The sequence below is a fragment of the Lithobates pipiens genome, unplaced genomic scaffold (genome assembly GCF_037356315.1).
Source record: "Lithobates pipiens isolate NorthernLeopardFrog02 unplaced genomic scaffold, aLitPip1_a1.2 Scaffold_18, whole genome shotgun sequence".
Classification (NCBI taxonomy): Eukaryota; Metazoa; Chordata; class Amphibia; order Anura; family Ranidae; genus Lithobates; species Lithobates pipiens.
In genome coordinates, this window is record NW_027507758.1 from 615,849,852 (window position 1) to 615,875,959 (window position 26,108).

The 26,108-nt window shown below is 43.8% G+C and overlaps 2 protein-coding genes across 2 annotated transcripts in view; one reads left to right on the plus strand and one right to left on the minus strand.

Moving 5' to 3' along the window:
* The window catches only part of LOC143989277 (uncharacterized), a 28,840-nt gene extending 5,200 nt beyond the window's left edge, over positions 1-23,640 (plus strand). Inside the window, 2 exon segments of the mRNA XM_077489352.1 lie at positions 1,207-2,610; positions 22,602-23,640. Coding sequence (XP_077345478.1) covers positions 1,207-2,610; positions 22,602-23,611 — 2,414 coding nt within the window. The 3' untranslated portion in view covers positions 23,612-23,640.
* Positions 1-26,108, minus strand: part of LOC143986837 (uncharacterized) — a 548,778-nt gene that overhangs the window by 494,620 nt on the left and 28,050 nt on the right. The window lies entirely within an intron of this gene.

A 26,108-nucleotide genomic window follows, 5' to 3' on the forward strand; every position in this document is an offset into this window, starting at 1 on the left:
TCCGTTATGAACGTTAGTTTACAAGACTGACCGCTTCTGGCTGGTCCTTGCTTCCGAGCATGCGTATTTGTACTTTGGACTTTTGTCCGACCGAGCGTATACACACAAAATCCGACAAAAGACATTTATCGACGGAAAATTTTAAAGCCTGCCATCCAAAATCCGACAACAATTGTCCGATGGCACATATAAACGGTCGGATTTTCCACCAACAGCCCGTTATCACACAATTTCCGTCGGCAAATCAGATCATGTGTACAAGGCTTAACTCTGTAAAATTTATATTGTATATAATTTTAATCTTGACCCCTGCACTATGTTGTTTGTTACATAATTATGATATTATATAGTCCTCCCTTTTGTATCCTATACAACATGTTGTACATTTTGGGTCGCCACCTCATCCCTTTAAACCCGAACACATATGAATTACACAGGTTCTGAGGCTAAATTAAGGCATATAAAGGCACCAAGTGAATTTAATCAGCCACAGAACCCGTGTAATTAATATGTGTTCAGTTTTAAAGGGATGAGGTGGCAACTTTATGTACATTACATAGTCATGACTTCTGCTCTCTGCCCTCTATTCACTGCTATATATAAACACAATATGTATTCTCTTTTGTTACACCCATTTTCTACCAACTGGACGTTTTTATATCTGATGATTTGATTGGAGCACAGACTTTTACATGTTGATAATAATGTGATAACATCCTCAAACTTTGGAACCTTAAACAGAAAGTGATAATGAGGGAGGAGTCAATAACCCAAAGATGGTGGTCTTCAGGATCAGTCCAGTCTTCATCTTGGTTGTTCTCCCCCCATCCTCACTCTCTGACCTCTGGTGGGGCTCAGCCCCGCTGTTATTCATGACAAATTCATGGATTAAATAAGGAAGTGTTAGAACACTTTTTGTGTTAGAAAGATAGCAATGAGTGATAGAGGGGGAAGGGACACTCGTCCTATAATCCCCTCATCACTGTCACTCCTATAAAAGACAGTTCTCGTTGTTTCCTCACTCTCTGACTAAGGTCCATGAATAAAGAAATGATCTGGTAGGAGATCAGAGGACCCATTTACTAGTTACCCTGAGGGGGGAATTGTAAGATCCTCAGAGACAAAGCTGCCTGATGTGGGCGGAGTCCTGGTTTAGGGGAACCAATCAGCTCGTGTCTAGTAATAATCTTTTTATTCCTATTTTAGTAGATGGACGGGAGATGAGGAAAACCTCAGAGGATTGTCTCACTTTGTCTCCAGACTGTAAAGTAGAAGATGAGGACATCACACAGTATAGTCCAGGAGAAAACCCGACTACCTCAAATGTCCATCCGGCACCACACAGTGTAGATGGACCATCGTATTCCTCTTATCCTGAGGAACCTCAGACTGTGAGGGACGGTGCCGTCCTTCCAACAGATAAGAGATTTCCCTGTACTGAGTGCGGGAAGGGATTCCAATTTAAATCCTCTCTTAATGTGCATAAAAGATCTCATACAGGTGATAAGCCACATTTATGCCCTGAGTGCGGGAAATGTTTTTCAGCTAAGTCTAGTCTTTCTGTACATCAGAGATCTCACACAGTGCAACAGCTGTATTCTTGTTCTGAGTGCGGGAAATGTTTCTCAAAGAAGTCCAATCTTTACACGCATCAGAGATCTCACACGGGGGAGAAACCATATACCTGTCCTGATTGTGGGAAATGTTTTTCAGAGACGTCCAGTCTTTACAAACATCAGAGATCTCACACAGGGGAAAAACCATATTCATGTTCTGAGTGTAAGAAATGTTTTTCGCAGAAGTCCAATCTTAACAGACATCAGAGATCTCACACAGGCGTAAAGCCGTATTCCTGTTCTGAGTGTGGGAAATGTTTTTCAAAGAAGGCTATTCTTGACAGACATCAGAGATCTCACTTAGGTGAAAAGCCATACGCCTGTCCTGAGTGTGGGAAATGTTTTTCAAAGAAGGCCAATCTTGACAGACATCAGAGATCTCACACAGGTGAAAAGCCATACGCCTGTCCTGAGTGCGAGAAATGTTTCTCAGAAAAGTGCTATCTTTACAGGCATGAGAGATCTCACACAGGGGAGAAACCATATACCTGTCCTGACTGTGGGAAATGTTTTTCAGAGAAGTCCACTCTTGACAGGCATCAGAGATTTCACACAGGGAAAAAGCTGCATTCCTGTTCTGAGTGCGGGAAACGTTTTTCAGATAAGCCCAATCTTTATAATCATCAGAGATTGCACACGGGAGAGAAGCCATATCCCTGTTCTGAGTGTGGGAAATGTTTTGTACAAAAGACAGATCTTGTCAAACATCAGAGGTCTCACACGGGGGAAAAACCGTATTCATGTCCTGAGTGTGGGAAATGTTTTTCAGATAAGTCCAATCTTTATAATCATCAGAGAACACACACGGGAGAGAAGCCATATTCCTGTGCTGAGTGCGGGAAATGTTTTGTACAAAAAGCAATACTTGTCACACATCAGAGGTCTCACACGGGGGAAAAACCATATTGCTGTCCTGAGTGTGGGAAATGTTTTTCACAGAAGTCCCATCTTTCCAAACATCAGAGATTTCACACGGGGGAGAAGTCACTTTCCTGTCCTGAGTGAGGGAATTGTTACTCACTGAAGTCCTGTCTTCATGTACATCAGGGATCCCACACAACCCTTGAGATGTGTAAGTGAGTTGAGTGCAATAAAAGGTCTTCTATATGAATTTTACTGGGCATCACAGCTCCCATATAGCATATATAACACACTGCATTGGTACTGGTTGCAGGATGTTAAATGGCCACAAGATGGCATTGTTCTGCAGTTTAGCTATTACAGGATCTAGTCTAGCAATGCTAAGAATGCTGCAAGCAGCATTTCTTCACTTTGAGAGGCTGGAACTGAATAGACAAAGGGGCAGGATCCTTTAAAAAGAAAAAGCGCAGGAGCATTCTGGGGAAAAAGGAGGAAACTGTAAAAGAGCCTGGATGGTGAGAGAAGGTGGTGCAGATCGAGGAGGATGCAGGTCGGATTGGATTGAGTCAGAAATCTGAATGGGAGATTCCATATCGCTGAACCCACTGAGGGGCAGGATAGATGGTCCTGCACTCAGATAGATTGGATCAGTACTATCAGCATGACTTCATCCATGGGAGAAGACAAGGGGGTACCCCAACACTCAACTGCTACATCAAAGGACTGGGTGAGAAGGTTCCTAACCCATACCACGTCATCACAAGCTTATTTGTTGTCAGTTATTTAATCTTGGCATTTCCTACAGTACAGAATGCCACACAGAGAAACAGACTCTATAGCCTATTCAGTGCTTTGGCTTAGGTCCATCCATTGCTCGTTGATTCACTGCACGCAGGATATCAGCACTAATGCTTTATGTATCCCTGATAGGCAGGAATTCTGAATGCATTCCACATCAGGCCTATTCTATCCCAAGAAGGAACAAGTTTCACAAGCCCAGTTGTACACTTAAAGTGACATGCTTATGCTAAATTCTGCTCCCATCCCCTTACCAGATTAAGCAATCTCTATAATCATCTGATGTCCATAAAGTGGCTACCCAAGTTTGTTGCCATCTATTAAAGAAGAACTCGGCTTGCCATTTCTCATCCAAAGAGACTACACCTCTACTGTGCACCAACTTAAGGGCCCCATCAAGCCGGCAGAAGATTTTTTTTTTGATTGGTTGTCTATGAGACATTTCTTACCAAAATCATCAAAGAGGTTAACCCTGGCTCTGGTTACTGGAAGCCCACCGGTGAGCTTGCGTAATATCTCTTCCTCCTTTCTTTTCTGCTCACTTGGAAAACCTCTCGGTAGGAGAGCAAACATTTAAACTCTGAGTCCTGTGGGACAGTTGGGTCTACTTAAAGTGGCACTGTATGGTAAAGTATTGTTTATTCCTTATATGTGGTCTTCTCTTGTGTACATCAGACGTTTACTTTTTCGTGATTATACTACTGCTAATTTGACCTCAATATAAACTAAATAATAATTGTTCATCAAAATTGGTGTGTTTATTCTTTTGAGTGACATCTGTTTAAACTAATACAGTGGTGTTCGCAGGGGTTGTACTTCAACCAGGGCTCAAATACTCAGCAGCTCCTGAGGGTTAGCGCTATATACTGCATGGCTTATCTTCATCGTGTAAGGAACAGTTCATAAGGAGATCAGAGTTCACTAGAGATAGCTATAAAGTGTTCTACCATGATGGCTGTTGATAGCAATAGAACAAAAATGGAGCCATTACCTTTCAATGGTATACATTTTGTGGTGTAAGCTTTCACAAACACTTAGAGGCCTATTTTTTTTTTTATTCATTGAACGAATATGACACACATCTACCCACCCAGTATGCATATTGTCCATCATTTATTTAATATAATGATCATCAGCTCCTTCTAATGGCAATATTGAGACACTCGACATTATAAACACTAGATCCGGGGGTCGGCAACCCATCCATTGTGGTTCACCTGTCGACCGCCTGCAGGTGACAAGTAGACTGCAAACAGGTTCCTGCACCGCTGACCCCCCCCCTTCTAGGTGCTGCTCCTCGACTTCCTCCCAGCCTCCCGCCTCCCACCTTTTGTCCCCATTCTCACTCTCCCTCCCGCCTTCTTCGCCACTGTTATCAGTAAACGGACTGGGAGGAAGCCCAGCTCAGGATGAAGGGCAGGAGGAGAAGCCGGCCAAAAGAACAGTTTAAGTTAAACCGCTGGTGATTGCTTGCTAGGATACAGGGTGGTCCTAAGCAACCAATCACTAGCTTTCTAATAGGATTGACTCTGCCAGCTTCTTCCCTCTGTCCAGAACTGTGCTGCCTCCCGGTCTCCTGTGGAAATATGTAGGACACTGCTATGGGAGGAAAGGGGAGCCAGAGGTTGCTACTATAGGGGAAAGGGGTGTCAGAAGACACCACTGTGTGTGTGTGTGTGGGGAGGGTGATGTGAAGGGGCAAAGGACAATGTTATGGGCAGGGCCACACCCATAACAGTGTCCTCTACCACCCTTCACATCACCCCCCCCCCTCCTCCCTGTGTTCTGAGCCTAATACACTCCTTAACCCCGAATTCTGAGCACCACACACTCCTGAACCCTGCATTCTGAGCGCCACACACTCCTGAACCCTGCATTCTGAGCGCCATGCACTCCTGGACCCTGCATTATTAGCGAAACGCACTCCTGATCCCTGCATTCTGAGCTCAACATATTCCTGATCCCTGCAATCTGAGTGAAACGCACTCCTGAACCCTGCATTCTGAGCACCACGCACTCCTGAACCCTGCATTCTGAGCGCCATGCACTCCTGAACCCTGCATTTTGAGCGAAACGCACTCCTGAAACCTGCATTCTAAGCTCAACATATTCCTGATCCCTGCAATCCCTGCAATGCACTCTTGATCCCTGCAATCTGAGCGCAACACACTCCTGATCCCTGCACTCTGAGCATAAAATGCCCTCCTGAACCCTGCATTCTGCGCACAACGCATTCCTGAACCCTGTATACTGTGCACAATGCACACCTGAACCCTGCATTCTGAGTGCAACACACTCCTTAACTCTGCATTCTCAGCACAACGCACTCCTGTACCCTGTGTTCTGAGCGCAACGCTCTCCTGTACCCTGCATTCTGAGCGCAACGCACTCCTTAACCCTGCATTCTAAACGCAACCCACTCCTTAACCCTGCATTCTGAATGCAACGCACTCCTTAACCCTGCATTCTGAACACAATGCACTCCTTAACCCTGCATCCTGAGCATATTGTACTCCTTAACCCTGCATTCTGAGTGCAACATACTCCTTAACCCTGTATTCTGAGCGCAATGCACTCCTTAACTCTACATTCTGAGTGAAACACACTCCTTAACCCTGCATTCTGTGCGTAATGCACTCCTTAACCCTGCATTCTGAGCACAGCACACTCCTGATTCTTGCATTCTGAACGTTATACACTCCTTAACCCTGAATTCTGAGCACAGCACACTCCTGATCCTTGCATTCTGAACGTTATACACTTCTTAACCCTGCATTCTGAGCACAGAATATGATGAAGACTTATGATCCCTGCATTCTGAGCGTAATGCACTGGTGAACCCTGCCTCGTCTGCATAACACACTCCTAAACCCTGCACTCTCTTGTAATACTTATTTTATTTTTGTTCTGGATAAAACAAATTTATCGAAAAAAAAAAAAAGAAGACCAGAAGACCTAAAATAGGAATTCCTAGTCATATAGCACCATCAGGTGGATAGGTACAGTTACCACTTTACACACTTCATCGATCATCATCACCCTCTTATCGCCATTGTGACCACTGAGTCTTCCAAACAGTCACTGTCTCTTTCAATCTTCATGCTCTCTCGGTCTGAGTCTGTCGAACAACTTCTTTGAAAGGCCAGAACCTCCTCTGCTGTCATCACATTGGCAGTCTTGAAATATAAGTGAACAAATATGTGCATGAAAATATATAGGGTAAAAAAATATACCGTATATTAAAAAAAAAGTGAAAAAAATTATTAAAAAAAGTGCTTGTGCCAAACAAGTCTCAAAACTGTAATGTCCAATGGTGAGTAAGTAGAGAGGTAAATTTTTCCAAAGGTTGCTTTCAGAAACTACGTGCTCTTCTAACATGCAACACCGCCACCACCATGGGAATAGAGGAGGCTTACCAGAGGACTTGGACTTGGTGAGACATACGCCCCCCAAGTCTTATGGGCTTTGTATATGGAATCTCTCCAATGGGATCTCTACAATGTTATGGATATTCCTTTGACTGAGCTTGTAGGGTCACATCAAATTGGGTAAACAAATTGTTACTGTCCGATGTGAGATGGAATGATGATCTCGTACATGGAACCATAAAAGTAGAAACCCGACATAGCGTAATATTGTCACGCAGAAAATTTTAATAATTAAAATTAGAAAAAGACTCACATTTTGTAGGTATCAAAAAGCAACATGTACAATACAGAAATAGCGGTGTCTGCAGAGGAATGTTGTAGGTAAATATTCTGAAATACCCCTTCAAAGCTAGTCTTTAGAGAAGGGAATTTTGGGAATAAAAGAGGAAAATTCAGAGTGGACGGGATCATCATTGATTGCTCACCATCATTGACACACTTCATCGATCATCATCGCCATCCTGATCACTGAGCCTGGAACTTCCTCTACTGTCAACGCATTGGTGGTCTTGCAATCCCCAGTGAATCAATTTTCAGAGATTGCTTAAAAGGCGGCTGGGAGGCAATATATCACCAAGTGTATTAATATTGAAAAGCCTTCAGTGTTCACAAAGAGGGATGAAAAGCGGGACAGTGGGTGAAGAGGGAGAAGGGTGAGGCGAAAAACAGGGAAAGTATAGTGAAGAGGGAGTGATGGGGGGACAGGGAGATGAATGGTGGGATGGGGAGTAGAAGGGGGCATAGTTTCCAACTGTCCCTGATTTGGAGCAATGTCCCCCTGTCCCTCATTCCTCCTCATTTGTCCCTCATTTTGGTCTGATCTATATAGATGTATATAAATTGAACTTTTTATCTATTAAAACGTGTTTTCCAGCGCTAAACCTTTCATCTGATTTCTAAATTACTGCATTTGTAAATGCCAAAAGCCAATATAAAGGAATAGTAGTGATAAAAAAAGCACTTGTGGGTTTAACTAATCTTGTTTTGTTTTTTTTGTACAATTCTCCTTTAAGGGGACGTGGCAAGGGGTGTGTCCTATACCTACATACTTTTGCTGATAGGTGTCCCTCATTCCTTTTTCAAAAAGTTGGGAGGTATGGAAGGGGGTGAAGTGGGGGACAGGAATAAAAAGGGGGATGGGGAAGAAGAAGTAGGGTTGCCACATCATCCCTTTAATCCAGGACATACATTCATTACACAGGTTCTGTGGCTGATTAAGGTGGTAATTTAACACACTTAGTGCCTTACCTGCATTAAATCAGCCTCAGAACCTGTGTAATTAATATGTGTCCTGGATTAAAGGGATGATGTGGCAAACCTAAGAAGAAGGGATCTGGAAGGTGATAAGGAGGGTGAAAACAGGGGAAAGGCAGTAAAGAGGTGGAAGGGGGGTGTGAAGAGCGTGGCATAGCAGTGAAAAGTGAGTAGGGAGGGTGTAGAGGGAGTTATGAGAGGAATGGGGAGCGAAGAGGGGGAAAGGGAAGTGATGAGGGAGTGAAGTGGGGGAAAAAGACGGCGTCAGGAGCTGAAAAGGAAAATGGGGGGGGGGAGTGAAGAGGGGGATGAGAGGGATAAGGGGGAGAAAACAGTCAAGTGGGAGACAGGGAGATGAAAAGAGGGATAGGAGTAAAGAAGGAGATGGGGAGGTGATGAAGGGGAAGAGGAAGTGAGGAGGGGGATGTAAATAGAAGGGCATGGCAGCAAAGAGGGGGTAAGGGAGGTGAATATTGGAAAGGGAGGAGGATAGGAAAGTGAAGATGGGAACAGTTCAGTTAAAAGGCGGATGGCCCTGAGTGGGGGGTGAGGGATACAGGGCAATGAAGAGGGGTGAAGAGCAGCAGAAGGGGGAAGTGAAGAGTGGGGTGAAGAGGAGGATATGGGATGTAATTAGGGACATATGGGGTTGAATTGGGTACATGGGATTATTTGCTCCTATAATCGGACAGCTGGCAGTGATAACACATGCTCGGTGCAGATCGGAAGTTGAGAGCAGTTGCCTATCTACGCGTTGACATAGAAAAGGCCACCCCTCCTCCTTCCACCAGGATGCCACACAACACCCTTAATCCCCCTTCTTCCATCACACACAGTGCCCCTGGTGGCTCATACAATGCCACACACTACGCCCTCCACTCCCCTCCTCCAGGCACTACCACCTCTCTAAGGACAGGATACACAGTGAGAAGCAATGACTTCTACATACAGTACCAGGCACTCATCACCAAACACACCACAGGGGGAGCATCCAGAGCGAAGCCCATTCTACACACCACCTACAGTGTCCTGATGGATCCAGAGAGCAGGAAAACCCCTGCCTGCGCATTCTTTGATACCCGCCCACTGCTGATCATACATGCTCATTGGCCGCTTACAGAACCCCGTTGACTAGGGTTGCCACCTCATCCCTTTGAACCCGAACACATATTAATTACACAGGTTTTATGGCTGATTAAGGTGGTAATTAAGCTCACTTGGTGTCTTATCTGAATTAAATTAGCCTCAGAACTTGTATCGTTTATATGTGTTCGGGTTTAAAGGGATGAGGTGATAACTCTACCATAGACGCTTATTGGTCTCCCATTGCCTGGACCTGAAAACATTTACACTTTATGCTGTTATTCTCAGGATGTAGCCTGGGATGCAGACATTGTGGAACACTAAAGCCTCATACACACGATCGGACTTTGTACAAACTTTCCAGTGGATTTTTCTACAAAGGACGTCGGCCGTGAACTTGTATTGCATACACGCGGCAAGACTTTTTCAGCCAACTTTCACCAAATCACGTGGTTTTTCTGCTCTTTACCACCACACTTTGGTCAACTTCTGTATTGTTGTCTGATCTTTTGCATTGGTTCTGAGCATGCGTGTTTGTACTTTGTACAAAAGTCCTATTATTATTATTATTATTATACAGGATTTATATAGCGCCAAAGTTTACGCAGCGCTTTACAACATTGGGGTCGACATTACAATACAATACAATTCAAGACAAGGGGAATCAGAAGGCCCTGCTCGTTAGAGCTTACAATCTAGGAGGGAGGGTCAAGTTATACAAAAGGGTAATAGCTGTGGGGGATGAGCTAATGGAGACAATAGTGAAGTTGTTAGATGGAGGCAGGACAGGCTTCTCTGAAGAGGAAAGTTTTCAGGGATCGCCTAAAAGTGGATAAATTTGGAGACAGTCTGACAGATTGGGGTAGTGAGTTCCAGAGGATGGGCGAGGCTCGGGAGAAGTCCTGTAGGCGGATATGGGAGGAGATGATGAGGGAGCTAGAGAGCAGGAGGTCTTGGGAGGAACGAAGTGGGCGATTAGGTTGGTATTTTGAGACTAGGCTAGTGACGTAGCTGGGGGCAGAGTTGTGGATGGCTTTGTAAGTAAGTGTTAGTATTTTGAATTTAATTCGTTGGGCAAGTGGCAGCCAATGGAGGGATTGGTAGAGAGGAGTAGCAGACACTGTGTGGTTTGTAAGGTGGATGAGTCTGGCAGCAGCATTCATGATGGACTGAAGGGGGGATAGTCTATTTCAAGGTGAACCAATGAGGAGGGAGTTGCAGTAGTCAAGGCGAGAGATAACCAGGGAGTGAATCAAGAGCTTTGTGGTTTCATTGGTTAGAAAGGGACGTAGTTTAGAGATGTTGCGGAGGTTGAGGCGGCAAGCTTTGGAAAGTGATTGGATGTGGGGCTGAAAGGAGAGTTCAGAGTCCAGGATAACACCTAGCACCCTGACATGTGGGGATGGGTGGATGGTTGTGCCATTACTCTTGACAGAGAAGTCAGGGGAAGAGGCGCGTGGGGGAGGAAATATTATAAGTTCGGTTTTGGACAAGTTGAGTTTAAGGAAGTGTTGTGACATCCATACAGATATGTCTGTTAGTAAGTTGGTGATGCGGGAGGAGACTGATTGAGTGAGTTGAGGGGTGGAGAGATAGATTTGTGTGTCGTCAGCGTAGAAATGATATTGAAAGCCGTGAGAGGCTATCAGCTGACCCAGGGAAGAGGTGTAGATTGAAAATAAAAGAGGTCCAAGAACAGAACCTTGGGGGACTCCGACAGAGAAGGGAAGAGGAGTGGAGGAAGTAGAATTGTAAGTGACACTGAAGGTGCGTTGGGATAGATAGGATAAGAGCCACTGAAGAGCACAGTCACGGAGACCAAGGGAGTAAAGTTTTTTGAGGAGGAGAGGGTGGTCAACCGTGTCAAAGGCAGCTGAAAGGTCCAGAAGTAGGAGTACAGAATAGTGTCCGTTGGTTTTTGCAGTTAGTAGGTCGTTTGTGAGTTTTAAAAGAGCAGTTTCTGTTGAGTGTTGAGGGCGAAATCCAGATTGAAGGGGATCAAGAAGGTTGTTTTTGATGAGGTAGTCATTCAGTTGGTTGTAAACCAGGCTCTCAAGGAGTTTAGAGGAAAATGGGAGCAAGGAGATAGGCGCGTAGGTTGTTAAGATTGGTAGGGTCCAAGGATGGCTTTTTAAGTATGGGGGTGACCAGTGCATGTTTTAGAGCATTGGGGAAAATGCCAGAGGTGAGGGAGAGATTGAATATGTGGGTTAGAGAATGTAGTATAGAGTCAGATGGCGACCGTAGTGTTTGAGAGGGAATAGGATCCAGGGGGCAGGTGGTTAGGTGGGCGTTAGAAAGGAGTTTAGCAGGAGATACCTGTAGAGTGGAGATTTCATCACGGATTGTATCAATCTTGTTTTTGAAGTGATTAGCAATCTCCTGGACAGTGGGTGGAGGCGGCGGAGGGAGGAGTAGAGAGTTGAACGTAGAGAAAAGTTTACGGGGACTGGACGAGAAGGTGTTAATAAGAGTTGTAAAGTAGGTCTGCTTGGCAGTGTGGAGGAAAGAGTAGTATTTTTGGAGGGCAGATTTGTATTGGTGGAAGTCTTTGAGAGACTTGGTCTTGTGCCACAGACGCTCAAGAGCACGACTACGTTTTTTGAGAATTCTAGTGTCATCTGTTTGCCAGGGTTGTAGGGGTCGAGGTCTGATTCTGTGTGTAGTGATTGGAGCGAGCTTGTCCAGGGTGGAGGACAGGGTTTTATTGTAGGTGGAAGTGGCTAGGTTGGGGCAGGACAGGGGAGAGATTTTGTCATAGAGGTGGTCAGCAGCAGAATAGAGGAGAGAAGAGTTGACGTTGCGAAAGTTTCTACGGGTGATGGTTAGGCGATTGGAGGGAAAGGTGTTGGAAGACAGGGAGAGAGAGAAATGAATTAGTTGATGGTCGGAAAGAGGAGAATGATTATTTGAGAAGTTGCATGGAGTGCAAAGGTAGGAGAATACAAGTTCAAGGGTGTTGCCATCAGAATGAGTAGAAGCCTGTACCCATTGCTTCAGGTCAAATGAAGAGGTTAGACTAAGAAGTTTAGAAGTAGCAGGAGTGTTTGTATTAGCAGGGATGTTGAAATCACCAAGAAGGATTGTGGGAATTTCTGAAGACAGAAAGTAGGGTAGCCAGGCAGAGAACTCATCAAGGAAAGTTGATAATGGTCCAGGGGGGCGGTAGATCACAGCAATTCTTAGGGAAGTAGGAGAGAATAGTGGAATACAGTGAGCTTCAAATGATTAGAGGGAAAGAGAGGGAGGGGAGTGAATAACCTGGAAGGTGCATTGGGGGGATAGGATGAGTCCCACTCCACCTACCTTGCGTCCATTAGGCCTAGGGGAGTGAGTCCAGTGAAGGCCACCCTGGGAGAGGGAAGCAGGAGAAGGGGTATCAGATTCGTGGAGCCAGGTTTCTGTGAGAGCAAGTAGATTGAAGGAATTAGTGACAAAGAGGTCATGAACAGCCATGAGTTTGTTGCAGACAGAGCGAGAGCGTTCCAGAGGGCGCAGGAGAGTGGGAAGCTGGTTTTGGGAAGAAGAGGAATTGAGACTAAATTGCATAGATTGCGACTGCCAGAGGGTGTAGGGTGATGGGTGTGTTGGGTACAGTTAAATAAGGGAGGCCCAGGGTTAGGGGAAATGGTTTTCTGTACACATGATCAGACTTTGCTCCATCTGACTTTTGTTGCCGGAAAGTTTGTCCGTTTGCACATCCAACAAAAGTCTGATGAAAACTGAAAAAAAGTTTGTCCGATGGAGCGTACACACGGTCGGATGTTGCCTTAAAAACAGCTAATTTGCATGTTTGTTGTCAAAAAGTCAGATCGTGTGTATGGGCCTTAAGGCCAGATTCACACCTATGCATTTTTAGTGCTTTTTTGCATTTTGCAGATTTGCACTACAGTCCATTTAAACATGGATTCCTATGGAACACGTTCTGTAGTGCCAAACTGCAAAATGCAAAAAGCACTAAAAATGCATAGATGTGAATCCAACCTAAGAGATGTTTCTATGGGACTGCAGTTCCGCTGAGCTCCACAAGGTGCTGATCTCCTCCCTACCCAGACAGGAAGTCTCTATGGAATACAGACAGGAAGTGATGTCAGGTACAGACAGGAAGTTCCGGGTGAGAAGTGAGTTGGGAGGAAATAGCGCGACGACGTCGCTGAAAGTGGCAGCAGAGGAGGTAATACGATCATATTTTCTATTTATTTAATTAAAGGTTGGGGTTAGGGAAGATTCCTGTAAGATTTTACACGGGAATGATCGGCGACCTCTCCAGAGACACTATGACGAGTCTCACAATAGGAGTCTGAAAGGGACTGGATTTTGGGGGGACGAGATGGTGAACCTGGAGTGGAGGGTTTGTTTGTTTTTTTGTTTAGAATAAAGATCACGATTCTTGGCGCAACATCATCTTTCACAGTATACAAAAAAATTGAGCTAACTTTACCGTTTAAGAAACCAATGGGTGAAACCTGGTGAGCTCCCACACTAACCTAAATTAACACTCAAAGGATTTAACTGAAATCAGCTGCCCGCACTTCCTGTAAAATGTGATAATACAATATATATGACACACTGTGCAGCGCTAATATGTATAAAAATGAAAACAATGCTGTAAAAATGCATATATCCAGTAAAAGACTATATATAGCATAAATGTATAAAGCGTAACAACATATAAAAGGAAAATATATAAATATAAAGTGCTCGTGCTCCGTGAATTGTAGGCTTGTGCAATAACGAATCGAAATTCGGCTGAATTTTGCATCTTGAAATTCGTTATTTTTTTTATTCGAACATTTGGATGCATCCGAATGCCCGAATAAAAAAAAAAAAAAACGAATTCCAACTAATACGAAAGAAATTATAGCAGATATAATGAATGAATTTGAGATGATTCGGTAATTCGTTAAAGATCTAATGAAACAAAATATCAACTCAAAGTAAATCTTAGAGCTGCAAGATTCCGGCTAAAATGAGATTCACTATTCTCTCATGATTCTCACGGCGTAACATACATCTTTCACATTAAAACAAAAAAAAATTGGGCCCACTTTACTGTTTTTTTTATATATTTTTTTAATTCATTGAAGTGTATTTTTTCCCCCAAAAAATTGCATTTGAAAGGTCGCTGGGCAAATACCATGTGACATAAAATATTGCATCAATTGACATTTTATTCCTAAAAGGGGCTCTGCTAAAATATATGTAATGTTTGGGGGTTCCAAGTAATTTTCTAGCAAAAATGTTGATTTTAACTTAAGAAACAAGTGTCAGAAAAAGATTTAGACTTTAAGTGGTTAAACTTCCTGCATTTACACATTGTTTAAACATTTGGCAGACTGCCTGGATTTTTTTAGTTACACACAAAAGTTTATCCATTTGATCTAAGAAGGAAGAGCTACAATGTTTCATTTTAAAACTTTGCAGACTGCCTGGATTTTTTTCTTTACACACAGAAGTTTATCCCTTTGATCTAAGAAGGAAGAGTTCTACAATGTTTCATTTTAAAAACTTGGCAGACTGCCTGGATTTTTTCTTTACACACACAAGTTTATCCCTTTGATCTAAGAAGGAAGAGTTCTACAATGTTTCATTTAAAAAACTTGGCAGACTGCCTGGATTTTTTCTTCACACACACAAGTTTATCCCTTTGATCTAAGAAGGAAGAGTTCTACAATGTTTCATTTTAAAAACTTGGCAGACTGCCTGGATTTTTTCTTTACACACACAAGTTTATCCCTTTGATCTAAGAAGGAAGAGTTCTACAATGTTTTCCTTTGACAGCTGAGTGAGCAGATAAGTCTCTCCACTTGTTACATGGGGTTGAATCCAGATCGCGATTTTTTAACGATTAATTATGCAGCTCTAGTAAATCTTACAGTCCAGTCAGCTGATTAATTTTGTGCTGGAGGTTGGATTACTGGCAAAGTGCATTCCTGAGAGCTGAGTGAGAAGGGTGCTGTATTGTATTTGATCTGAGGAGAAGAGATATTGTCATTGTGTGTGTTAATAGATGCAGTAAACAAACTACGAATCGTTATCACAAATCAATATACATACATAAATATCGAATTTCAACGAATACTAGGGATGCACCGAAATTTCGGCCGCCGAAACATATCGGCCGAAAATGCCCTTTTCGGCAATTTGCCGAAAAGAAAAAACGGCCGATAATTGAGCCAAAAATGGGGCGGGGCCTGGGAGTGGAACTCTGCCCCCGCCCCTGGTGCCGCCCATGATGGGGGGTGTATAGCGCAGGAGAGCCGCCGCTGTCTGGTTGAATAGAGCGCTGGTGTTCTGGCAGATAGTGTCCTGCCATCATATAGCATCTGCCCCGTACTGCACATGCGCAGTACACAGCGGACACTATCTGATGGGGGAACCTTATATGATGGGACTCCGGGAACATCACAGCTTTAATTTCAATAGCTGTGTGTTCCCCGTCGTGCGCTGTCACACACAGCGCCTCCCCCTTGTCCGGGGAACTTTGATAGACAGATCACCTGTCCAGATTGGACGGGTGATCTGTCTATCAAAGTGCCTGGACAAGGGGGAGGGGCTGTGTGTGACGGCGTGCGACGGGGAACACACAGCTATTGAAATTAAAGCTGTGATGTTCCCGGCGCTCTATTCAACCAGACGGCTCTCTTCGCTGCACAGGGGCATCGCTGGCTGCATCACTGGGGGGCATAGCTGGCTGCATCACTGGGGGGGCATAGCTGGCTGCATCACTGAGGGGCATCGCTGGCTGCATCACTGGGGGGCATAGCTGGCTGCATCACTGGGGGGGGGGGGCATAGCTGGCTGCATCACTGAGGGGCATCGCTGGCTGCATCACTGGGGGGCATCGCTGGCTGCATCACTGGGGGCATCTCCTGTACCATGTCCCCAGTCTCTGACCATCTCCTGTACCATGTCCCCAGTCTCTGACCATCTCCTGTACCATGTCCCCAGTCTCTGACCACCTCCTGTACCATGTCCCCAGTCTCTGACCACCTCCTGTACCATGTCCCCAGTCTCTGACCACCTCCTGTACCATGTCCCCAGTCTCTGACCACCTCCTGTATCATGTCCCCAGTCTCTGACCACCTCCTGTACCATGTCCCCAGTCTCTGACCACCTCCTGTACCATGTCCCCAGTCTCTGACCACCTTCTGTACCATGTCCACAGTCTCTGACCATCTCCTGTACCATGTCCCCAGTCTCTGACCACCTCCTGTATAAAAATATTTTTTTTAAACAGTCATTTTCCGTATTGGTGCTGTTTCGGTATCGGTTTTGGTTTTCGGCCTAGTGTATTTTTCATTTTCGGTATCGGTTTCGGCACCAAAAAACCCATTCGGTGCATCCCTAACGTCGAATTCAAAAGAAATTATAGCAGATATGAATGAATTCGACTAATTTATTAAAGATCTACTGAAACAAAAGGTCAACTCAAAGTAAATCTTACAGTCCAATCAGCTGATTCAGGGGTAAGGGTGTTGCATTGTATTTGAGCCGAGGAAAAGAGACATTGTCATTGTGTGTGTTAAAAGATTCAATAAACAAACGACTTTCATAACTACGACTCATTATCACGAATATATATATATATATATATATATATATATATATATATATATATACATACATACATACATACATACATAAATATTGAATTTCAACGAATACGAACAAAATTATAGAGCATATGACGAATGAATTTGATGAGATTCAGTACAACGAATATCGACACTCTACAGAAATAGCGAATTATCCGAAAACGTATTAACGTAACATAACGAATATAACAGAACAAAATTATGTATTTTACGAATGACAACGAACCGAAACTAAAAATTTTTTTCCGTTGTGCAGAAATCTAGTGGATTGCACTCAGTCCTCAATGAGGTATTTTAAACCAAACGACAGCAGTCCATATATATATAAATTTTCGCGCTTCGTGAATTACAATAAGTCATTAATGAGGTATTCAAACTAAACAGAAAAAGTTAACATCAACCATGTGATAATTGTGTCTTCTTGCGGTGTGCACACATCCCCCACCAGCTGTACCCTCACCTTAGGGGCTTAACCAGTTCCCGACCGGCGCACAACAATGTACATCGGCAGAATGGCACGGGCAGGCAAACTGGCGTACAGGTACGTCCAGTTGAATCTGCCACCCTGCCATCACGTGCGCGCTGCCGTGAGTCCTCCAAGATAGTGGTTGCATCCGCTGTGCTCGCCGCTGGAACGATCGGGCTCAGGTAAGAAAAATGGGGGCTCTGGTGGGTTGCTGCAGCACAGAAGGTTTTTCACCTTAATGCATAGAATGCATTAAGACCCCTTTCACACTGAGGCGTTTTTCAGGCGCTTTAGCGTTAAAAAAAAAAGCGCCTGAAAGAAGCCGTAACTGCAATCCCAATGTAAAAGCCTGAGTGCTTTCAAACTGAGATCCCTTTCACACTGGAGCGTTTTTCAGGCGCTTTAGCTTTCAAAAAAAGCGCCTGAAAGAACCCGCAACTGCAATCCCAATGTAAAAGCCCGAGTGCTTTCACACCAAGGCGCTGCGCTGGCAGGGCATCAAAAAAAGTCCTGCAATCAGCTTCTTTGCAGCGCTTTTGGAGCGGTGAATACAACGCTCCTAAAGCGCCCCTTCCCATTGAAATCAATGGGAAGCGTCTGTAAAACGCCTGAAAAGCGCTATTGGCAGCAGCGTTTTGTGGGCGCTTTTAACCCTTTATTTGGCCACTAGCAGGGGTTAAAAGCGCCCCAATAACGCTTGAAAAACGCTGGTAAAGCCATGCTAGTTTAAGCGGCGCTTTACGAGCGTTTTTCGGGAGCTGACATTGAAAGGGCTCTTAAAGCACTTGGGCTTTCACATTGGGACTGCAGATGAGGCTTCTTTCAAGCGCTTTACAGGCGCTTTTTTTAACGCTAAAGCGCCTGAAAAACGCCCCAGTGTGAAAGGGGTCTTAAATAAAACTATAGGCAAAACTTTTTTTTTTCATTTTGGATAGAGCAAGGGAGGTAAAACCCAGTCAGAATTTATTTTTAACACTTTTCCAAAAAAGCTGCGCTATAGAATTCAACCTACACTAGTTAAATATATATAAGTACGAAAGAAATTAGTCCATTAGTGACATTTATACATCATACTTTTAACAAAGCGGCGTAGGGAGGAGCGGCGTGCTGACGTCACCGCTATTCTACGCTGATCCCGGAAGCAACAGGCAGCGATTTAGAGGCCGGCCGGCTGAAAGTTTTTATTGAAGCGCATTTTGATTTACATACTATGTAAGTGCAATCGTTTATCTTTTATTAAATTTATTGGCAATATTACGCTATGGTGGCTCTTTTCTTCTGCTTATATGGTATGGAATGAGCGGTCTAATTATTTGTGCGTAGCGCCCTGAAGGATACATCCTCCATGCGGTCTATATCCTACATGCAGTCTAATATTTAACCGAGTGGCAAGTTACTTGGCGATTTTTGATCTCTTATATGGGATCAAAAGAGCTTGTAATGCCGCGTACACACGACAGGACTTAAGTCCGGCAGACTTTCGACGGAGTTCTGACAGAGTTCTGACGGACTTTCCGAATGAATAGGACTTGGCCACACACAATCACACCAAAGTCAGACGGATTCGAACGTGATAACGTATGACTGGACTAGAATAAGGAAGTTCATATCCAGTAGCCAATAGCTGCCCTAGCGTCGGTTTTAGTCCGTCAGACTAGCACACACACGAGCGGATTTCTGGGTCCGGCAGAGTTCTGGGGGAAAAATTTGAAGCATGTTCCATTTCTAAAGTCTGTCAGACTTTTGCGAATCAAAAGTCCGTTGCAGCCCACACACGATCGAATAGTTTGCCGGAATCATTCCGTCAGACTTTGGATGTTGAAAAGTCCGGTCGTGTGTACGGGGCTTAAGAGGCAGTAATTTTGGTGGTGGAAGAATCTTTCCTATCTTCTTTTGGGGACACTTTTTTCGATGGTGAAGTGTGCCCTATCACGGTGAAGATCACGAGGAATCATATAGAAACTCTTTTGGGGATGGACTAATGTTTACTATTTGTTTGATTTATGCTGTTTAAAGGGGAAATGAATTCACTTTATAATTAATGTTGCACTATTTGATGATGTATAAATGTCACTAATGGATTCATTTCTTTCGTACTTATATATATTCAACCAGTGTAGGTTGAATTCTATAGTGCAGCTTTTTTGGAAAAGTGTTTGTATTATTGTGGGTATCTTGCAATTTTAGCTGCAGCTTTGTATACATTTAATAATTCTTTTCACGTGTTTACATTTTTATTTATTTAGCATTGTAAGATCATTTATTTGAGACAGCGCTGTATTATACACCCTTTTTTTAGATTTTTTTTTTTTAAACCACAAGGGCTTACAACTCCTTTAAGTGGTTAAACTGACCTCATTTGCAGACAGAAGTTCTTCCCTTTAATCTAAAAGAACCAAATGATACAATGTTTTTCTTTATCTCCCAGCGCTGAGGAATGTTGATAAACATTTGGCGGCTTATTTTTTTTTCTTTTGACAGCTCTGAGCAGAGAACGGCTCTGCACTTGTTATATAGAATCGTGGAAATGCCAGATTAAGATCGTGAGGGTTGAATCGAGATAGCAATTTTTGTAATGATTAATTGTGCAGCTATACTGAATATTAATATCTAGTGAAGGAGTCCTTCATCTCCCTGGTCAAGAAAAATATTTCTGAAAATTCAGAACACCACGAATACTTGTATATTTGAATACCAGTCTACTTGGCAACCAAGAGAACAACCCCCTCCACCCAGTGTCCTCCTCTTACCTACACTTGGCTGCCATTGGAGGGAAGAGAACAGATTCTTCCCTCACTGCTCTCCACTCCACCAGCAGCATCCTCCTGCCATCCAATCCCATCCCTTCTCTTACTGCAGAGAGTGACATCACTCCTATCAGTCAGCAGGCTGCAAGAGATTGGAGTTCTGGCAATTATCCTGATTAGTCAGCAAATCTAGCCATAAGTTAGAAAGCTCCCCTTCCTGGACATCATGATGGCCCTACATTGACCTCACAGAACTGCCTCAAAGCAATCAAGTCAAAAGAAGGATTTATCATTCCTTGTCTGCGAATCAAACGAATCTAAACCAGTTCAGAAACAAAACCAACCCAACCAAGAAAAGGGAATTTCTCATCTGGCAGGTCTAGAGGGTTCTGGGACCTGAAAATTGTAGCAAACACTAAAGAGTCCAGACTAAATGTGTTCCCATGGGGGCAGTAGTCCTTAAATGTACAGCAATCCTCCTAATACCCCCTTCACATCCTATTTCTGTGTGACCAACACCATCCAAATAATTCTTATTTTGATTTCTCAAAGTTATCTGTCCATGTGGAGACCTGTGTAGATCAAATGACAGCACCGATGAGGATGGAGGAGGACCAGAGTCACATGACTGAGAGGATACTAAACTTCACTCTGGAGATCATCAACCTGCTGACTGGAGAGGTGAGGAGGATTCTGGGAGGTCACATGACATCACTCTTATCTCTATTAATAAAACACAGACCTGACCAGAGAGGTGAGGAGGATTCTGGGAGGTCACATGACATCACTCTTATCTCTATTAATAAAACACAGACCTGTCCAAAGAGGTGAGGAGGATTCTGGGAGGTCATATGACATAATTTTTATCTCTATTAATAAAACACAGACCTGACCGGAGAGGTGAGGAGGATTCTGGGAGGTCACATGACATCACTCTTATCTCTATTAATAAAATACAGACCTGACAGGAGAGGTGAGGAGGATTCTGGGGGGTCACATGACATCACTCTTATCTCTATTAATAAAACACAGACCTGACAGGAGAGGTGAGGAGGATTCTGGGTTTCTAACGTAATATTTCTATTGGTTTTCCAATACAGAGATTTCCTATTCTAAAATCAGGTGATCATATGTCCATCACAGTGCCTCCATGTGACTCCCTAAAACCTGAGAGACACAACATGGAGAAGATTCTAGAAGTCACCAAGAAGATGCTGGAGCTGCTGACAGGAGAGGTGAGCGGTGCCGGGAATTCTGGGACATTATCCAGTAACAGACAAGGGATGTGTCTGGATGGTGACTGTATCATTGTGTGTGTCAGGTTCCTATAAGGTGTCAGGATGTCACTGTCTATTTCTCCATGGAGGAGTGGGAGTATTTAGAAGGACACAAGGATCTCTACAAGGACGTCATGATGGACAATCAGCCGCCCCTCACATCACCGGGTAAGAGGAGACTTTATTGTAAAGGAGAGAGCAGTACGGAGGCTCCACCTAGATCCCCCATCATCTGATAAACACATAGAAACAATGTATTCAGTCAGTGTGTGTGTTTCCTACAGATGGATCCAGTAATGGGAACCCACCAGAGAGATGCCCCCGTCCTCTGTATTCCCGGGATTCCACACAGGAAGGATATACCATCCCTCACCATCATCAGGTAGATGAGGAACAATCACTGATAGTATCATTAGGATCTGTACATTATCTGCATTGTTACATTTGAAGTGATTTTTATTATATATTCAGAGTGGAAACCTGAGAGATTCGAAAGTTGAGGGTAATGAAGAAGAAGAAGAGAGGTATGTGAGGGATGATGAGCAGTCTATGGAGGAGGATGGAATAACGGGGACATTTATAGAGGAGGACACTCCTACAGAGATCAGCACAGGTGGGTCATTAACACTAAATGCATTCCTCCACCCATACTGCTCACTGATGGGTCCAGAGTAGGGCAAGTACTGGGTGATATCAGCCTGTAATCCCCTGGTCACTTTCCTGAGCTGTGTTCCCCGTCCTGTATTTCTGTATTTCTCTGAGATAGTGTTCATTCTCTGTGCTGCAGACACAATTATGTATGTAGACTGGATTTATGTAGATTCTGGGGATCACCTGGCAGCAAAATGTTGATTTTCTCTGTAGACATTGCTCGACCTAGGCAGTTGATCCATATGCCTTGGTTCTTCTCCCTCACGCATGTAAGATCTAAGAGAGAAATTCTCCCAGGGTTAGTTGCTCTGTTGTCTGCTGGCTGTGCCAGGTGGAGGGATATGTCTGTATAGTCTCAGACCCAAGTCACTGAGTGCAGTCCCAGGAGATGGGAGGCAGCGGTGTGGGACCCTCTGCAAATGTTCTCAAGTAAACATTTAACACTGATTGCTGAATACCAATATTATGAGGATTGTCTCACTTTTTCTTCAGATTGTAAAGTAGAAGATGAGGACATCACACAGTATAGTCCAGGAGAAAACCCGACTACCTCAAATGTCCATCCCGCACCACACAGTGTAGATGGACCATCGTATTCCTCTTATCCTGAGGAACCTCAGACTGTGAGGGACGGTGCCGTCCTTCCAACAAATAAGAGTTTTCCCTGTACTGAGTGCGGGAAGGGATTCCATTTTAAATCTCATCTTAATGTGCATAATACATCTCATACAGGTGAGAAGCCACATTCATGCCCTGAGTGCGGGAAATGTTTTTCAGCTAAGTCTAGTCTTTCTGTACATCAAAGATCTCACAAGGTGCAAGAGCTGTATTCATGTTCTGAGTGCGGGAAATGTTTCTCAAAGAAGTCCAATCTTTACACACATCAGAGATCTCACACAGGGGAGAAACCATATACCTGTCCTGATTGTGGGAAATGTTTTTCAGAGAAGTGTTATCTTGACAGACATCAGAGATCTCACACAGGGGAAAAACCATATTCATGTTCTGAGTGCAAGAAATGTTTTTCACAGAAGTCCAATCTTAACAGCCATCAAAGATCTCACACAGGAGAAAAACCGTATTCCTGTCCTGAGTGCGGGAAATGTTTCTCAAAGAAGTCCAATCTTTACACGCATCAGAAATCTCACACAGGAGAGAAACCATATACCTGTCCTGAGTGTGGGAAATGTTTTTCAGCTAAGTCCAGTCTTTCCGTACATCAGAGATCTCACACGGTGCAACAGCTGTATTCTTGTTCTGAGTGTGGAAAATGTTTCTCAAAGAAATCAAATCTTTATGTGCATCAGAGATCTCACACGGGGGAGAAACCATATACCTGTCCTCATTGTGGAAAATGTTTTTCAGAGAAGTCCAGTCTTGACAAACATCAGCGATCTCACACAGGGGAAAAACCATATTCGTGTTCTGAGTGCGGGAAATGTTTTTCACAGAAGGCCAATCTTAACAGACATCAGAGATCTCACATAGGTGAAAAGCCATACTCCTGTCCTGAGTGCGGGAAATGTTTCTCAAAGAAGTCCAATCTTTACACGCATCAGAGATCTCACACAGGGGAGAAATCATATACCTGTCCTGAGTGCGGGAAATGTTTTTCAGAGAAGTCCAATCTTGACAGACATCACAGATCTCACACGGGGGAAAAACCATATTCATGTTCTGAGTGCAAGAAATGTTTTTTGCAGAAGTCCAATCTTAACAGACATCAGAGATCTCACACAGGTGAAAAGCCGTATTCCTGTCCCGAGTGCGGGAAATATTTCTCAAAGAAGTCTAATCTTTACACGCATCAGAGATCTCACAATGGGAAATAAATCCTATACCAGTCATGATTGTGGGAAATGTTTTTCAGAGAAGTCCAGTCTTGACAGGCATCAGAGATCTCACACAGGGAAAAAGCCGTATTCCTGTTCTGAGTGCGGGAAAGGTTTTTTAGAGAAGTTCAATCATTATATTCATCAGAGACTGCACATGGGAGAGAAGCCACATTTCTGTTCTGTGTGTGGGAAATGTTTGTACAAAAGACAGATCTTGTCAAATATCATAGGTCTCACACGGGGGCGAAAAACCATATTTATATCCTGAGTGCGGGAAATGTTTTTCAGATAAGTCCAACCTTTTAATCATCAGAGATCACATGCAGGAGAGAAGCCATATTCCTGTGCTGAGTGCTGGAAATGTTTTGTACAAAAATCAGTACTTGTCACACATCAGGGGTTTCACATTGGGGAAAAAACATATTTCTGTCCTGAGTGTGGGAAATGTTTTTCACAGAAGTCCCATTTTTCCATCCATCAGAGATTGCACACAGGAGAAGTCACTTTCCTGTCCTGAGTGAGGGAATTGTTACTCATTGAAGTCCTGTCTTCCTGTAGATCAGGGATCGAACACAACCCTTGAGGTGTATTAGTGACTTGAGTGTGGGAAATGTCTTCTATATGAATTTTATTGGGCCTCACAGCTCCCATGTAGAGAAGAGGCACACCCTGATATACATCTCAGGTATACTTGTAACACACTGCATTGTTACTGGTTGCAGGATGTTAAATGGCCACAAGATGGCAGTGTTCTGCAGTTTGGCTATTACAGAATCTAGTCTAGAGATGCTAAGAATGTTGGGACCTGTATGCTGCAAGCAGGATTTCTTCACTCAGAAAAGCTGGAACTGAGTGGGCAAAGGGGCAGGGGCCTTTAAAAAAGAAAAGCCCTGGAACATTCGGAGGCAAAAGGAGGAGACTGTGAAAGAGCCAGGATGGTGAGAGAAGGTATTAGTGCGGATCCAGGAGGACGCAGACCAGATTGGACCGAGCCAGAGAGCTGAACGGGAGATTCCAGATCGCTGAACCCACTGAGTGGAAGGATAGATGGTCCTGCAGTCAGAGAGATTGGATCAGTACTATTAGCATGACTTCATCCGCGAGAGGAGACAAGGGGGTCCCCCAACACCAAAGGTCATCACTTCGACCTGCTCCATCAAAGGACTGGGTGAGAGAGTTCCTATCCCCTACCACGGCATCACATGTTGCAAGATTATTTGTTGTTGCCAGTTACTTAAGCTCAGGATTTTCTACAGTACAGACTGCCACGCAGACTCTATAGCCCATTCAGTGCTTTGACCTATCTCCATTCACTGCACGCATGATAATTAATTCTTTCTGTATCCCTGATAGGCAGGACTTCTGAATGCATTCCACATCAGGCCTATTCTATCCAGGGAAGGAACGCGTTTCACAAGCCCAGTTCTACACTTAAAGTGACATGCTTAGGCTAAGCTTCTTCTTCTGTGCACCAACGTAAGGGCCTTACCAAGCCGTCAGAAGAGTCTTTCCCATATTTTTGAATGGTTCTCTGAGACATTTCTTATCATAGTCATCAGAGAGGTAAACCCTGGCTCTGGTTATTGGGAGCCCACCAGTGAGCTTGGGTAATATCTCTTGCTCTTTTCTTTTTTGCTCACTTGGGGGAAAACCACTCGGTTTATTCCTTATATGTGGCACTGTACGGTTTATTCCTTATATGTGGTCTTCTCTTGTGTAAATCAGATGTTGACTTTTTCGTGAGTATACTACTGCTAATCTGACCTCAATATAAACCGAATAATTGTTCATCAAAAGTGTTGTGTTTATTCTTTGAGTGACATCTGGTTAAAGTATTACGGTGGTGTCAGCAGAGGTTGTCCTTCAACCAGGGCTCAAATATTCAGCGGCTCCTTAAGGGGTAGCTCTATATACACCATGGCTGATCTTCATCACGTAAGGAACAGTTCATAAGGAGATCAGAGTTCACCAGAGACATCTATAAAGTGTTCTACAATGTTGGTCATTGATGGTAATATAAAAAAATTGAGCCATTACCTTTCAATGGTGTAAATTTTGTGGTGTAAGCTTTCACAAACACTTAGCCCTTGTACACACGGTCGGACATTCTGACGGAAAATGTCCGATCGGACCATGTTGTCGAAAAATCAGACCATGTGTGGGCTACATCAGACTGTTTCCGTCGGAATATCCAAACGAAAAAGTTTTAGAGCTGGGCTATCAAACTTTCGGACAACATGATCCGATTGGACTTTGTCCGATCATTTGTAGAGAATTCCGATCGGACAAAGTGCCACGCATGCTCAGGTCAAATTCCTAGAGCAAAGCTATTGGCTACTAGCCTGAACGTAGTCCCGTCGTAATGAAATAACGTCATCACGTTACGAACAATCGGATTTTCCGACAACTTTGTCCGACCGTGTGTATGCAACACAAGTTTCGGACAAAATCCGTCGGACAAAATCTGACGGATTTTGTTGTCAGAATGTCCGAC